At 55.5% G+C, this 16,570-nt stretch overlaps 1 protein-coding gene and 1 pseudogene across 1 annotated transcript in view; both read right to left on the bottom strand.

Annotated features, from left to right (window-relative positions):
• FAM78B (family with sequence similarity 78 member B) overlaps nucleotides 1-16,293 on the bottom strand; it is a 73,652-nt gene extending 57,359 nt beyond the window's left edge. The window contains exon 1 of the mRNA XM_059146980.1: nucleotides 16,031-16,293. Within this exon, the coding sequence (XP_059002963.1) occupies nucleotides 16,031-16,293 (263 nt within the window). The remainder of the gene's footprint in view (nucleotides 1-16,030) is intronic.
• LOC131815428 (U2 spliceosomal RNA) lies at nucleotides 7,034-7,161 on the bottom strand (annotated as a pseudogene).
• Nucleotides 16,294-16,570: the final 277 nt, after the last annotated feature.

Here is a 16,570-nt window from a genome sequence, read left to right as displayed (position 1 = left end):
TGGACCCCACATAGTGCCAAGGGCTCTGGCACCACAAGTTTGGGCGAATCAGATGATCTTTAAAGAACTTCGGTTTCTTTGTGTGTGTAACGGAGGCAATGTGAAATTCAGCGAGTATTAACGAGACACATTTGGGTGAAACTTCTGGCATACCCTGTTCGTCCGGTGTCTATCGGGCAGCAACGAACGGATGCCAGCATGCCAGTCAGATGGGGGAGGTGCAGCTCAGCTCTCCAACGGGCACCACCTGCACCTGAGGGAGGAGGTGACTCATTCTGCCCCTTGGAGCCGCCGGGAGACCCAGCTGAGAGGGGAGGCACCATCCCTGCGTTCCCGGTGCAGCGCCCACCCGGGCGAGGTCATTCCTGCAGACTGTTGTGTGTTTCTCAGAGGAGGGTCAAGGCCCGTATAAAAAATTAAACTCGGGGCGCTTGGGTGCTTCAGTGGGTTAAGCCTTTGTCTTTGGCTCAGGTCGTGATCTCAGGGTCCTGGGATCGAGTCCTACATCAGGCTCTCTGCTCAGCAAGGAGCCTGCTTCCTCCTCTCTCTCTGCCTGCCTCTGCCTACTTGTGATCTCTGTCAAATAAATAAATAAAATATTTAAAAAAATTAAACTCACTGAATTGTTATAAAAAAACCAACATGTTTTACAAGAAACTGCATCCTTGGAGGATCTCAGCTGATCTGCTGCTCAGCCGTTTGTACAACCTGGGATGATTGCCTTGACCTCTTCTCGCACCTGTGCTGTTGCTGGGCCCGCGCGAGAAGGCAGTCGGGTTGGGGAGTTCCGGGTTGGGGATTCCTTTCCAGCTTCTCAAGTTCTATCGCCTTTTCTTTTTCTACCATCAGCTACTGAGAGGGAGCCACCAATTTTGAATCAGGTGGCAAGTGTGGCCCCTTCCTAACCGCGTGAACCTGCCAGATCGCTCAGGTTTCCTGAGCCTGGGTGTTCTCCCTTGTTATAGGGACAATGACAGCACGAGCTCGAAGAGTAAGTCTGAGCCTCAGCGGAAGTACCTAGAGAAAAGCACTTCGGTAGATGCTAAAGTTCCAGCCTAGCCTTGCGTCACCAGATTCTAGTTTTATGTGACCCCCGACTGCCTTGGGATCCCCCAACCCCAGAGCAGCTCGGTGCAGGAGTCCACACCTCTGTCCCCACGTCCGGGCAAGTCAGCCCAAGGAGTGCCTGGGCTGCACCAGACACGGGTGCCTTCTCGGGGTCCCCTGGTTACGCCTTCCAAACAGCAGAGAGCATTGCCTCCCTACCCCCTCCCTCCTCCTGCTGGTCCTTCTCGGAGCCATCTGGAAGAGAAGGAGGCACACAAGCTCACCACCTGCCAAGGGCCGAATGCCAGAGCACAATGAGCCTCGGGGTCAGGCCCAGGGAAGAAGAGCAAAGAAAGCAGCAGCAAACCCTTCTGAGTCTCTGATCCCCTGGAGGGACCCTGGGGATGGCTGTGCTCAGACAGGGCCTTGAGAGCTTCCTCTCCAGAAGAACATTCTGGCTCATCAAGGTAGACTTAGGACCCTGAAGTGTGTACAGATGGGGACCAATGCCACAGCCACTGGGCAGAGTCACCTCAGCACCACAGAGAAACTGAGTCACTGAGGCAGCAGTATGCCTCCGGCGGCTGAGGCCGGTGCCCAGTACGGGTCTTGCCAGACTCCCTCAGTCCAAGATCCTCACCGTGCCGTGGTTCCTTTCTCCGCTCCCAATGCTGGGGGAGCTGAGAAACCTCAGCTCTTCTTACTGAAGGGCCTCACCTCGACTACCAGCTTGCTCTGAAAGATATTCCTTCCCACCAGAAAAAGGAGCCTCTAAAAGTGTATTTTTTTTTTTTTTTTTTGCCTTACTTTTGCCTATAGTTGAGGAATGGAAGAGCCTAGTGGGGAAGTCATAATGTAGTTAAGTAAGTATCTCGAAAACCCCGCCATCGCAAATCTCTCATGGAATCTGTGGCTGAACTTACAAAACTGATTCCCCGGAGCTCCAACACGAAGAGGAAGCAAAAGCAAAGAAACAAACAGGCTCAGCCTTGAAGTGTATGAAGCAAACTTGGGCAGCCCGCAGGGTGAACACTCCTGGAGAGGAGTTTCAACGGACCTTCTCGGTAGCGAACCGAGGGAGCAGATAAAACTCGGTGGGAACACAGAACATCTGCACAACACAACGAACAAGTCTGATATCAGGGGCATAAACAGTGCATATTCAGAAGCCGGTTGGAGGGACCCAGAGCCGAGGTTCTGAGCTTGTCTGGGAGCTGATTTTCGCCAAGGAGCTCAGGGTCAGGGCGCTCCATCTCAGTTCCGTCCTGGGTCATGCATACGTCAAAATGTTGACAATCAGGGATGGCAGGACAGAAGAAACCGAACCACTGAGATTGGAAATGGTTGCAGGGAGAGCCGTAACAGCTCAGGAGTTCGATGCGTCCCTGTAAACAGGTCCGCGCTCTTGAACTCTGGCTCTACTTAGTGCTTGACCTGTCTCAGTGAAGACAGCCTCACCATCTACCCACTTCCGTCTCTCCGGCCACTCTGCTTCCATTTAATCAGAGATGTTTCTAATAGAATATTTTTTCAATGTATTTGTTCTTTTGGAATAGCATGAAAGCATTCCAAGATGCTTTTCCTTTTTTTGTGTGTGGCAAGTCATAAACACTAAGGTGACATTCTATATCCTAATTCTGATGCCCAGACGTTTCAGGAAGCACCAGATGCTGAGAGTAAATCTTAGAATAACCCCTATCGGCAACCAAGGGAGGATGGATTTCCCTCGTGAAGCCCTGAAGCCCTAAGCACATCTGTCCGCTGATCCAGAAGCATCCCTGGTCTTCTCGGCTCAGGGGTGGTGGTTTCTCCAGGGTGGGGGTCCCTGGCCTGGGACTCCTCCATTCTGAGTCTGAAGCCACCACCACACACGACAGAAACGGTGGTGCGATGTGAGCGGAGGGAAAACCATCTGAGGCCCCAAGTGCTCACATCCATCCCCGAGGGTGCTGTGCCCAAGCGTCCGGGCTTCAGGTCCTGGGCCCGTGTGACCCTTTGACCATTTGGCTAAGGAGAATTGGCTGCTAAATGGAACAGTCTGCACAGATCCCAAGGTCAAAAGCTGACAGCTAAGTCTTCTGCAAAAACCTTATCCGGTGGACCCATGCCGCATCTCCCCTTCCATTCTAGGCTGAGGGCCTGGAGGCTCCTGCAGGAGAAAGGGGCCCTTAGCTCCAAGTCTGCACAGTGACCCCTTCTCAGCAACCTTCAGGTCTGACCCTTGGTTTCTCCATGCAACAGTTCCCTCTCTGAGTCTTCTGCAACCCCATGGGGGTCCCCTGGTGTTGTGATGCTCTGGGGGACCAGGGCTCTGACAAGATGTCCTCTCTCAGGGTCATTTGAAAGAGACGGCAGCCGGTGCAGGAGGAACGCACCTTTGCTGTGGAGGGAGGTGCCTCTCGGGGTGCCCAGCCCCAACCTTCCCATCCATCTCACGCACCCCTTAGTCGGGGAGGGTCGGCTCAGCTACCTGACCGGAGACAGTTACCCTAGGGCCTTTCAGCAGAGAAGAGTGTGGGGGGCTGGTCTTTGGCCTTGGGGTGGGTTGAGATCAGTGGAAGCCTGGCTTGGGTCTCCCAAGTTCACCCCCAGGAAGGCAGGGCGGGACAAAAGGTCAGGAGCTGGGCCTCACTGGGCAGGAGCAGTTGGGCTCTGGCTTCCCTCGGCCCCGTCCGCACCCATCCGTTGTACTCTTTCCTACATCTTAGGGTCTACTCCCGACACCCAGGCCTTTCTGATGGCCACTAAGAGGACAAGGGCAGTGAGCCATGTTCTCCAACTTCCTTCATACCCCCTCCCTCTGCAGCAGATTTCTGTGAGGGGCCTGGCCCTGGAGCCTGGAGCATCGGTCCGTCGCCTCCCTACTCAACCCTCTCTGCGATGTCCCTGGCCTGCTGGTCTGGCCTGAGTTTCAGCTGCCTTGCCAGACTTCCAGAACTCTAGTTCTGCCCCTGTAGGGCACAAACAATTTTCTTCAAAAAGATTGTTCCGTGGCTTTTGAAACCCTAACACCCATCCTCAAGAGAGGAAGAGTGCCGGCTTAGAGGGCACCTGGAGGGGGACGGGGTGGCTCTCGGCCTCCCAGGGCAGAGGACAGCACGGCTCCTCTGAGCTGTCCTACCTCAGAGAGAGAAAGGGAGTCTGACAGAGAGGGCCCAGGAGGACAGGGGTCCGGGGCAGGCACCTGGCTAAGGCCCGGCTGACAGGGTGACTGGCCCGAGAGGAGAAGAGGGCCAGAAACCAGGCAGGGAGATGCTGACGTGGACACAGAGACGGTGCACGAGGTGGACAGGGACCGGGACTTGAAAAGGCCATGCAGGCCAACAGGACCACCGTGAGGGGCCCAACGAGGCCAGGAGATCTGAGGTTGCCTCGTCCTCCAGGGAGGGCCGGAGGTGGGTCCCCGTGCAAGTTTTGAGAGGGAAGTCCAGGCTGGACAGGAGCGTGCCAGGGGGAAGCAGACCGCTTGACAGTGGCTCAGACCTTCCCGAGGCATCATGAGGGCCAGGCTGCGGTGGCACGAAGACAGAACTTTGGAGCCACCAGGTGGGCCGAGGGGGTAGGCTGCTTGGAGGCACCCGCGGCCCCCTCTGCCGGCCTTCCTCTAGATGCCCCCTTAGATCCCACCAAGGGCAAGGTGTGCTGACCTTGACCGGCTGGCTTCCGTTCCCCTCCACCCTTCCCTTCTTGAGAGTAAGCGGCTGCATGCTTAGATCATGCCCCCGTGCTAAAAGGCCTCAAGTGATCAAAAATAAGAGGAAAAAAAAGGGGGGAGAGAAACCCAGCTAAGAGCCACAACAGGAACAGAGTCTCCCGGCTGCTAGGATTTTCCTCTCAAATCTGCCCCAGCTGTTCTGACCCCCAGGAGCCTCCCAGCTGAGCCCTGATGTCAGGGGAGAGCCCCCCCCCCCCATCTGTCACCTTTGACACCACTTGGATCTTGTTTCTTCTGGACCTGCCAGGGGCCACGAAGCTACCTTGCCTGCGTGTGGGCAGTGGGCCGGGGGGCCCATGTACGGCATCGGCCCCTGGGCGCGAGGGGGTGGGAGGTGGGGGAAAGGGATTCTGGGTCGCTGGGCGCCCAGGCAGAATCCCGCATGCTCCACACACCCCTCCCCGCTCAGGCTGCCAGACCCTCCTCCTTCCTGCCATCTGTGATGGGCATCTCTGGGGAGACCCTCTCCTTTCCTGCTTGCTAACGACCGTCTATGGAGTGTGGGAGTCGGCTGGTCTGTCCACTCCGGCAACTGTGCACACATCCCTTGGGCTGATGAGGGTTCCTCCCTGGGCTGCCGAGGGCCAGGCCCTTCCTGAACTCTGGGCTGCTCCCTCCCTTGGCGATCTCTGCCCAGAAACTTGGACCCTCAGCAAACAGGGAGCAGGGTGATGAGGGCAGGGATGAAATCATAGGGGGTGGGGACCCAGTTCCTCCTTCACGGACTAGGGGTGCCCAGGGTCAGAAGGACTCGGGTCACTGGCTGTGTCACGACCTGTCTCTGGGCTTCAGGGTCCCCATTTGTGAAGATGAGCCGGGGGCGAGAGGAGTCCCCACGTTGCCCTGACACTCCCGACCCGTGGCTGATTCTGCTGGCCTGCTACCTGCAGTCTTCGGGGTGTTTCCCTTGAATCTAGACTCTGCTCTGACTGGTAGGAGGTTGCGGTCACCTGCCAGGTGGCTGGCAGGGTAAAGAATGTGAACTCAGGTGCTGAGCGGGTCCCTTGGGTCCAACCCCCAGACCCCAGCCTCATTAATGTCACGTCCTGACCAGCTGAGCAGGCCAGCTGGGAGGCGAGGAGGCTGGCTATTTCCGATATGATGAAACCCTTTGTTCCCCAGGTTTGCTCAGGAAGGACCAAGGCAAGCACTCAGGCAGTCTCCGGAATGCCCCCGATCCGTTCATTAGTTCGTTCTTCATAGAGGCAGCCTCTTGTCACAGAGTCTCTGGAAACCTGGTTTCTAATGCCGGCTGTCACTGATTAGCTGCGTAACGCCAGGCAAGTTAGTCAACCTCTCTGGGCCTCGGTTTCTTCATCTCTGATACAGGGAAAGTAACAGCCTCACTCACAGATGCGCACGTGGTGCCCTGAGCGAGAGACACGTCTTCAACAAGCGGCTGACTGTCGTTGAGTAAGCTGCTTATGGCCTCGCGGGGAGACGGACAATAGGCAAACGCCGGCTCCTTCCTTAAAGTCCACGTGTGGCCCAGCACCAGACAGCCTCCCTGGCTCTAAAGGCCACGAAGAAATTTTGGGAGTGTGGGCTTAGTTTTCTGACACAAATTACTTAAAAAAATGTGAAGGTTATTTATGAACGTTTGAAACAGAGTCTCAATTATCTGAGTTGCTTTAAAAAAATCTGGTCTTGAGGGGTTCCTGGGTGGCTCAGTCAATTGGGCGCCTGCCTTCGGCTTGGGTCGTGGACAGAGGGTCCTGGGATCGAGTCCCACGTTGGACTGTCTGCTCGGTGGGGGGGTTCTGCTTCTCCCTCTCTGCTCTCCCTCTCTCTCTCTCAAATAAATAAATAAAATCTGTAAAAAAAAAAAAAAAAAAGAAAGAAAGAAAGAAAAATCTGGTCTTGAATGGAGTCCCCCCAGCCTCTGGTGTGAAGGCTGCCATTGGGAATGGAGGCCTGGCTGGTGGCCCTTAGGAGGAGGAAGTAAGGCAGCATCCTGTCCCAGACCAGCCTGAGTCCCCTCCAGCCTCATGGTCCCCACATACCCCAGCGCCCGACCCCGGTCCCCTACCCATGGCTAGAGCAAAGCAACATCTCATTGGCCTATTTCTGGCCATTCCCAACTTGCCAAGGTGTGTCTAGGCCCCCACTCATGCCCGGAAGCCCCGACCTCCTCAGCCCACCTGCCCTTCAAGACGCTGACCTCGGATGCTGGTTTATTACTTCCCATTCGCCGGGCCTCTGACAGCTTCTGAGTGCCCCCACCTGACACAGGCCCAAAGCCAGCTTGGAAAGGTCAGGCCCCAGGAGAGCACCAGCCAGAGGCTTTCTGAGGCAGGCCTGTCCCAGAAACCCCAGTAAGGTGCCATCAGACACCACGGTCTTAAATTTATTTCACTTTAATCTGACACTTGATCTTAGCCAAAAGGCCGAGAAGCGATCACTTTAATCTGACAGCCCGCACGTTTCTCTTTCCTTCTGTTGAATACATTGAAGTGTTCTCTCTGCCCTCTTGTCTTCAGAGGCCACAAATGCAGACTGGCCCAGAGGTGCCCAATGTGCACGGCTCTAAGGGTGACTTCTTTTGTTCCCAGCTCCTGTCCAGGGTTGGCTGACTGTGCACTTGGCACCGGGAGGCACTAGGGCTGGAGCTGAGAGGCCTGGGCCCCGGGCCTGCCCCACCCAATGTCTGCCAGGGTGACCTTGAGTGCACTCTGTCATCTCTGGGCTTCCTCTTCCACGTGTGAAATGGGAATTATGGTTGCCCTAAATATGTTTCGTGTTTATCATCAGGTTAATTATGGGAGGTCGTCTTACAAAGAGACAAAGTCATTTTATATGGAGAGAATAAAGTGTATTAATGACAGCAGACACACTAATGATAATTTGGATGCGAATCATTTCAGGTGTTGGTCCTACCTGCTCACCTGGGCTAGGACATCTGCAGTGACAGCTCCTTCTGGAGCTGCAACAGCATGGCTCACACACTCTAGAATCGTCCCCAAGTCCTAGGTTCCTCTCTGAGCGGGTGATTTCTGGGTGGGATGAAGGGAAGCCAGCAAAGCCAGCAGCCTCCCCCAATCCCTGGCTCTGAGCGGGGCCCGGGAGTAGCCGCTGAGCTGTCTGGGACCCCCCATCTTCAGAGTCAGGACGCTTTCCTGCCCGGAAGCCAAAGGGCCACAGCCACAACCTCCCTGGTCCTTGAGGCTGATTGAGAGTCATCCTCTAGTGACAAGGGTCACGCTCCATAATGATAACAGTAAAGCAAGCACAGCCCATTTCAGTTTGGAGAGCTCTTTCATGGTTTTACCCCCAGTGACGGCGACAGGGCAGATCTTATCGCCCAGTGACATGTGTGCAGAGCAGACACTGAATTGTTAAGGCATCTGCCACAGATCACGTGACGGGCACTCGAACCCAGGCCTTCTGACCCGAACCCTGGCACTGGGGAGTCGCCATCCTCAGCGGGTACAGGGAGCTGTTGGTTCCCCCCGGCTAGCATCCTGGAACCTAACGAGGGAGAAGGGTCCCCAGGGCTAACATGGCAGCCTGAGGGGGCCTTGGGAGGGGAACAGTAGTACCACAATTCCCAGGAGCCAAGGGGATGCCGGCCCGGTGAGCCAAGGGTCCTTTTGCCACCAGAAGGGGTTCTTCTTTCTCTTCCTGATCATCTGTCCAAACAGCGATGATCTGGAGAGTCTAGGGGACAAGCAGACTCTGAAGCCCAGGAATTGAGTGGTCTGGGAGACAGTCGTCAGCTGGTGACTGCCATGCTGCCCATCGGGGCTGACACGGGACCATCAAGGAAGGTCCTGAGAAGGCAGCCCAGAGCCACAATCTGCGGCCCAGACTAGCCGGCTTAGGGTCCCTGAGAGCTAGGGGCTGCCTTCTGTGCCCCCTGCACCCCCAGAAAGCACTGGCTCTCACTCCTAATATCTACTGCCCCCCTCAGCGGGAGCTCTGAGATGTCCGCACCCCTGACCTCAAAACAATTCTCTCCTTTTCCAAAGGTGAGAAAACCCACAATTCAGAGAAATGTACTACAGCAGGACGCTTTTGGAAGAAACTAGGGAACTGTAGCAGGACAACAATATTTTGCAGAGCGAGCTCTGAGCGCCTCCTTCATAGCAGTGAAGGCAGTGGGTTAGAAAGAGAGGGGGGCCAGTGGTGGCTGGGGCCTGGGCTCCTGGCGGGGCCGCTTGGATCAGCTACTGAACCTCGCTGCCACAGGAGGGACCCCTGGCTGCTGAGATTTCCCGGGTGGGGGCCGTGCGCGGAAAGCGCTCGGCACAGAGACCTTCCGTGGCTTCTCCCTCTCCCTTCGCGGCCTTTCAGTAGCGCATCTCCCATTCTCGGGAGGCTTTCCTGGGTGCAAACGAGTCTCCCGCCACCTGGACAAACGCGCCCTTCTTTCTAAAACCCACTGCAACAACTCCAGGGTATCTCGCTGATTTGGGAGACCCAGTGAGAATAGCAGGCAGCTCCCCCAATACCTTGTGGGGGTTTCTCTGCGGCTGGTGTGTGCGTCCCAACCCCTCCCAGGGACCCCGGCACCACGCGGGCCCTGCCTGTCTGGGGGTGGCCACCAGAATGCGCTGCTGCTGCTCACTTCCTGTTCTGGCTCTTCTCAGGACAGCCATTCATAAACGGTGGCCACTTCCCATGGCCTGGGTAGTGTGAATACGTCAGAAACGGTGGCGCCTCTGGAATCCACGACCCAAGTGGCCGCATGAAAAGGGAACTACAGAATCACCCAACCGGGGCCTCTGGGAAACCAGATCCTCTCCTCGAGGAGCGATGAAGCAGGAGTGAGGCCCCAGGCCTTAGCAGCCGTAACCGCCAGGCTTCCTAGCGCTGACGGGGACGGGGTGCTGGCTGGTCCCCACCTCGCCGGGCCAAGCATGGCAGCAAACAGATAGGCAGGGTACAGGGTCAGAAGTCAGTTGCCGTGCCGCCACTTGCTAGGCTTGTGCCCTTGAGTCCTCTAACCTCCCTGGGCCTCAGTCTTCCCCTCAGAAAGATGGGCACACTGACAGCATCGAGCTCCAGGAGGGGCAGCCGAGATCAGAGCACTGTACAAATCGGGGGGTAAGGGGTATTTGGCATCTTGTGCCCCACACCAGCATCTGCAGTTCCCTATCCTATCGCCCACCTTTCTCTTCGCCTGGAACATGGAGCATCTGCAGACATGGCCCCAAAGACAGCCCTTGCCTTTGCTGCCCGGCAGAAGGTCACCGACGCCCTGCTGTCCCTGCCCACCCAGTGCCTGGCTGCGTTGTAGCATCTGGGTGACACCAGCCATATTTCATTTTCACCTCCCCTCCTAACCCAAGTCCGACGTCTCCTCCGGTCCCTCCCACCCCCTCCAGCCCCGGAGTCCTGCTTTATCTCCAGTGAGCTTAATGCTTCCTCATCAGATCTGCTAATCCTCCCTGCTCCTCTTCTGCGAGATGGAGAAGATTAGAGGCAAAGGGTGAGGCCAGCTCCCCTTCAAGGGCACTCAGGATTCTCAGAAGGGAACGGGATCCTGTTTCCCATCTGATGCTCTAGACTGGGAGCCCCTGACATTTCTGGGGAAGAGCAGCTCTAGCCCCTTCCAGGTCATGAGCTCTGCCCTCTGCGGATGCAACAGGAATGGGACAGGGTGGGTATTGGTGCAAGTGGCCTGGGGGGCTCATCAGATGCCCGAAGGAGCCATCTCTATGACTGGCGCGGGCCACACTCAAAGCCACACCGCACGCGCAGGCCGCGTGCAGCCACGGACAAGAAGGGAAGTGTTAGCTTTGAGGGAAATGACCCAAAGGGGTGAGGTACTAAAGCACCCACAGTCCTGCGATTCCGGCCACGAGGCAGTGACGCGGGCGAACGGTGCTATGACACCGTCTCCAGGTTACGTCTCTGCGGGCAGACACCGAATGCCACTTGATCACAGGTGACGTGAAAGTGAGGCTTCGGTGTTTGGTGCCCCCCACTCCTGGTGCACAGATCTGCATGGAGGCAGAGGACGTGACAGAGGGAAGCCCATGCTGAGCAGCAGCGGACCTGCTGGGGACGACGCAGAACGCAATGACACGAAAGCAGAGTGGCGTGAAACTGTGTGTACGCTAAGCCACGGCTGGGGTGTCTAGAGTTCAAGAGCTTGATCGGGTTAGCCTTGGGTGTGACCGGGAAAGCTGATTCTGAGGGGGGCCCAGGGGCCTCAGTTAAGCATCTGACTCTTGGTTTCAGCTCAGGTTGTGATCTCAGGGTCATGAGATCGAGCCCTGCGTTGGGCTCTGTGCTCAGCGCTGAGTTTGCTCTGGGTTCTCCCTCTGGCCCGCCCCTCCCTGCTGTGTTCTCGCTCTCTCTAATTAAAAAAAATAATAAGGCTTAAAAAAAAAAAGCTGATTTTGAAGAGAGAGACAATTTGTTGAAGATGACACAGAGTACTTGAGGTGGGAAAAAATGGCTCATTTATTTTTCAAATGTTTATGGAGTATCTGCTAGGAGCTCAACACCATTCAGAGAGCATAAAACGGATGTGATACCTGCTCTCACGGGGCTTACATTCTCGCAGAAGGGTCAGGTGTTAAGTAAACGTACAGTTACGTTCTTACAAACTGTAACAAGTAAAAGAAGAGTGTCTCATTCAAGAGAACAGAAGAATCTTCATTTAAACTGTGAAATCTGGGTGGCCTCTGACGAGGTCAGGTTTCAGACCTGAATGAGAAGTAGGAATGTGCTCGAAAAAGGTGGGCAAGAAGAGCATTTCAGACAGAGATCAACACAAGGAGAAGTTCTGAACTGGGATGAAGTAGTGATTTATTTTGGAAACGGAAGCAGGCTGACATAGCTTAAGAACAGAAATTCAGGGACTGCGAAGAGGCCTTCACAGAGCCTCCCGATTACAATGGAAAGTCAGTAAACGAGTTAAAGCAGGAAAGTGATGACATTTACATTTTGAAAATCTCACTTGGAGGGAGGGCAAGAATGAAGGTGGGAAATCGTCTGCGGAAGCAGGTGACCTGCCCTGTGAGGATATTTGAGCGGTGGCCGGATTACAGAGCTATGCCACAGACGGGACCAGCGGGCTTTGATGACGGACTGGATGTGTGGGAAAATATTCTAGGATGACACACAGAGGTTTTAGCCTGAGCAGCTCAGGGGCTGGAGGTGTTCTTAACCCACTGAGCCACCCAGGCGCCCTGGAGGTGTTCTTTATACCAAGCTGGGGGTAGATCAGTGGAGAGGCAGATCTGGGGGGGAGCGATGGCGGCAATCAAGAGTTCTGGTTTGGATACATGAAGCCTGAGATGCCTTGGAGACAGACAAGTGGAAAAGGTCCATCGACACACACACCTGTACTGCAGGTGACCGCGTATCACACAGGCCATCTACCGCCATTGGGATGGATACAATTCCCCTGGGAAAGGATCAGATGGGGAATATCCTCATGAGTTGTACTCTGAGGTAAGACAGAGAAAATGCTAGAAGAACAGCATAAAGCTAACAGATGGGAGTGATTCAAGATGGAGGGATCTGTCAACTATGCAGAATATTGCTGAAAAAGTGAGTCTCTCAAAACCACCTGCTGGCTTGGTAACACGGAAATCACAAACTGCACCCAAACGATTCTGGAATGGATAGAAACCAGCTTGGTTTGGACTGGTTTGGCAGCAAAGATGGGCAGGTCGAGTCCAAGTCTCATCAACATTGGCTCTGACGGAGGAGTAAAGATGGGCAGGAGTAAGTTACGAGCTCTGCAGGTTTCACCCAGGCCAAGGGTCTCCCAGCCCCAGGCTGACCACAATTCCTTTACCGCTCTAGAAGATGACGCACACGGGCTCAGAGTGGGGAGCGCCTTTAGCCATTGTCTGTTCTCCCCTTGACCTCAGATTCACCTCCTTCATCCTTGACACATGAACCCCATTCTCTGTCCACACCTCACTCTGGAAACCTCTTAGGTGGCATACTTTAGCTTTCTAAATTGTTTCATCACAAAGGTTTTACGTCTCTGTTGAAAGTCCCTGCATGCTGTGGAGGTAGGAAGAAAGTATGAAGAGCCTCTCTGCACTGCACCTCAGCCTTCTCTCTTCCAGGTCATTCCCAGCAGACCCTGGCCTGCCTTTCCCAGCAGACCCTGGCCTGCCTCCGGACCTCACCTCCCACTGCTCTCCTACTCGAAAGCCCCACCCTGGCCTCCTTATGCTCTCCTAAGACACCTGAGACTTTCCTGTCCCCATGTATTTGCTGTTCCTCCCTTCTAGAACGAGCCCCTCCTTCTCCAGCTGAATCTTAACCATTGCGCACACCCAGCTCCAGTCCTTCTGCCTCTAGAAGACCTTGCCTGGCCTCCTGCCCCTCTTCCCAGCATTTCTGCTACAGCACTTGGGAGCAAAGCCTTGTTCTGCACATGCCCCTCCCTCCCTCCTGCATGAGGAACGATGAAGCTGCCTCCTCCATCCTTTGCTTTCTGAGAGGTGCCTGATGGATATTTGTTTATTGATGGGACGATTGACAAAAAACCAGAGCCCTTCCTTCCCAAAAGATGAAGCCTTGGATCAGGGCTGCACTTGCGGGGTTCACCAGGGCCAAAGGAGAGCTGGATAAGAGGACGTGAGTATTCACCAGCCTGGCTTCTATGCAATCATGTGAGGAAGTTCCAAATCACTTGAGTTCAAGTTCAAATTAAGCTCCAGCATCATGATCATCAACTATTTCAAATGCTCCTTCAGAAACCTACTCCTTCTTGGAAATGCAGAAACTTTAAACCACAAAAGCTCATGTTTTCTTTTAAGTCTGTCCCCAGAAGTTTCTTGCCATTTAAAATTTTGGATTTCCTCTGGCAGTGCCTTTTAAAATGTTGAAAAGGCAGCTTTCTAACCTATACCCTCTGATCATATCATGCTTCATGTAACAAGAGCATTGCACGAGGTGAAAATTCAGCCTCTGGTGTTTTTTTCTCCCACTCAAGATACCGGCTAAAGTGTGTAATAACAGACTGTGCAGACTTTCATGCAGTATGAGATCCTATGAAAGAGTCTGCACTGGCTAAGTTTTCAGGGCATAAATATTTTGAGGGTTCAGTCAAATTTGGCCTGTAAAGTATGCTTAAGCAGAGCAATTATTGCAAGTGTGAAAATAGGTGGGCTCTGGATCCGGATCTCCAATAATATGCTTCACAATTTCTTGGGTTTTGTTTTGCTTCCATCGATATGAACACCAAGATTCTTAAAATACCGGCAGTGGCAGTTTAAAAGCAAAGCTCTTTTCCTAGCCCCAGAGGCAAGAATTCAGCAAGGGAAGGTCAGGGAATAAGTGCCCCTCAGACCTAACACCGGTTCATCCCCGATAAAGCTGGTTCCCCTGGGGATACACGCTCCCCCAGATTCAAGAAGTTCAACTACTGTGTTTATAACTCAGCTCTGCTTTTCCTGAGGTAAAATATATTTTCTTTTACGGAAAGAAATTATTCATTTGTTTGCTTTTGCTTTACTGATTCACAACAGATACAAAGCAGCAGAGAGGCCTTGCTGTGCAGTTTGGGGAAAAGTGAGGCTGTTTTGAATCAGTCCTTCCTGGCCTTCTCTGCAGGGGCCCCAGACTGCAATTACTGACTGCTCCCCCCCCCCCCGGCCCCCGCAAGGTGCACACTGCCATCAGGGCCAGGACAAAAGGGAAGGCCTTTCCCTGGCTTGGCTGGAAATAATGGGTTTCTAAAAGAACAGCTTTAAGAGACCCCTGTGTTTTGATATAATCATCCTTTGGAGGGTGTGTCTGTTTTTAAATGGCATGAATCACCTAAAATAATATGTCCCCCATTGCTTACATCCGGCTGTCTTCCAGAAAGATAAGAACAGAGTGAACAGAGGCATATAGGAAGAAACCAGGCTCTCGCCCATCTTCACAGGGAATGCGCTTCCTCCAGCACTGAGTTTTTATGCTTAAAGAAAAAAGTTCAAACTCTTTGTGGGGAAGGCAGGGGGAACAAAACAACCCGCCAAAATTTCTTTCAGCACCTATGACTAGTGTTAACTTCCAGGCTCTCAGACTGCAGTACAAAGCCTACGAAATGCCATTACAAAAGATAGTTTGGTGTTTCAAAATAGAAACTCTCTTGCCCCATATATTCAACGCATGAACCTTGGGAGCTCCAGAGTCTTCGGCTAATACATGAAATGAGGCTGGGTTTCCAGAAAAGGGTTTCTCTAGAGGCTGCAGGCTAATTAGCGTGCTCTAGACCAACACCGTTAACACAGGTACAATGCAGGCCCCAAAGCTTTTAGCCACTGTGGTCGCCAACTGCTCAGAGCCGGCTTCTGCAAGGAGACCCGCAGGGAGTTCAGCAAGTGAGTAACTAACAAGTCCTGGATGCGACAGCCCGCAGCCTGCGGTTCTGGGGCAGGCTGCGGGCTCCCGGCGGCGGCCGCGGAGTCGCCGCCGTGCGGGGTCTGCCCGCAGCCGCCCACTTCGGCGCGCACCGAGCGGCGCTGCTGAACGAAGTTGGAGAGCTCCCAGCTCGCCGACTGGATTCGCCGGTGGGCGCTGGGAAATCCTTCCCGGCGCCGCAATTAGCAAAGTTCTGGAGCAAGTAAGGACCCTGGACAGCCAGCAGACGTGTACTTTCCGGAGCCCAAGGAAAACCCTGCGCCGCGCCAGCCCCAGGCTGCTCGCACAAGGTGCCTTCCCGCTCCCCACCGCCGCACAACTCGTCCAGAGGGCGCCGAGCCAGACAGGCGGCTCTGCCGGGTTTGCGGCTCCGAAGGGAGACGCCTGCAGGCTTCCCGGCCTGGGCCACAAGGGCTCGACTTCAACAGCCGAGGGAACAAGGGCACAACCAGCGAGTCCGGTTCGGACGCCCGGGACCTTCTCCTCCAAGCCCTCTCGGGCTTTTCCGAAGGACGCGCGGCACAGCCCGTGCGCCCCCGGCACTCCACGCCACTCCTCTCTCCACAGGTCCCCCCAAACTCTTCCCGGGAAGCCCCATCAAGCCGAGACGGCGGCCCGAAACTCCCAGGGCACTCGCCAGCCACCCCCACGCCCGTCTCTCGAACCCTCCTTGTCGCGTTCTCGCCACCCCGCACCGTCCTCCTGGCGTTCACGGGGAGTCAGAAGCAAACCACGAGAAAATGCCTTCGCGAGGAGCCTCCCTACACCCGCCCTGTCACTGAAACAAAAGCGCAGGGAGGAGGGAGGTGGGAGAGGAGGCGGGAGGAAGGTTTAGAAAGAGGATGGGGAGAGCGTTAAGAAGGAGCTGAGGAGGAGGGTCGGGGTGGGGAGCAGAGACGGGGCCAGGGACCCCGCTCCGGCTCCGCGCCGCCGGTCGCTTACATGCCCAGGTCGCTGTAGGTGTTGAAGAACTCCATCTGGTTGCACGCCTGGATCCAGCCCACCACCCAGGTCTCGTGGCGGGGGATGGGGGGCATGACCACGCGGGCCGAGGCTTTGAAGTAGGGGGTCTTGTAGCGCAGGACGATGGGCGAGGTCTCCTCGATGCGCGTGGGGCACTGGTCGATGGTGGCGCACACATCGTACACCACGATGTTCTCGCGCCGGATCCGCGCCTTGCAGGTGATGCTTTGGATACAGCCCATCCTGCCGCCCGGCGCCGGCGCGGCGCGGCGTGGGGCAGCGCGGGGGCCCGCGCGGGCAGCCGGGGGCGCCCGTCACGCCGGCATGGCGACGCGCCGCCCGCTCCGGGTCCGGCTCAGCTCGCGCCCGGGAGCGGGTAGCCGCCGCCGGGCATCCTCCGGGGAAGCCCCCTCCTCCGGCCGCCGCGCGGGGTCCCCCCCGCCCCGACGCCCGCCCGCCGGCCCCCGCCCACGCCCGCCCCCTCTCTCCGGCAGGGCGCGCGGAGCGTGCGCTCCTAGG

This window comes from Mustela lutreola, chromosome 14, assembly GCF_030435805.1.
Source record: "Mustela lutreola isolate mMusLut2 chromosome 14, mMusLut2.pri, whole genome shotgun sequence".
Lineage (NCBI taxonomy): Eukaryota > Metazoa > Chordata > Mammalia > Carnivora > Mustelidae > Mustela > Mustela lutreola.
This window is presented reverse-complemented; position numbering and strand designations above follow the sequence as displayed.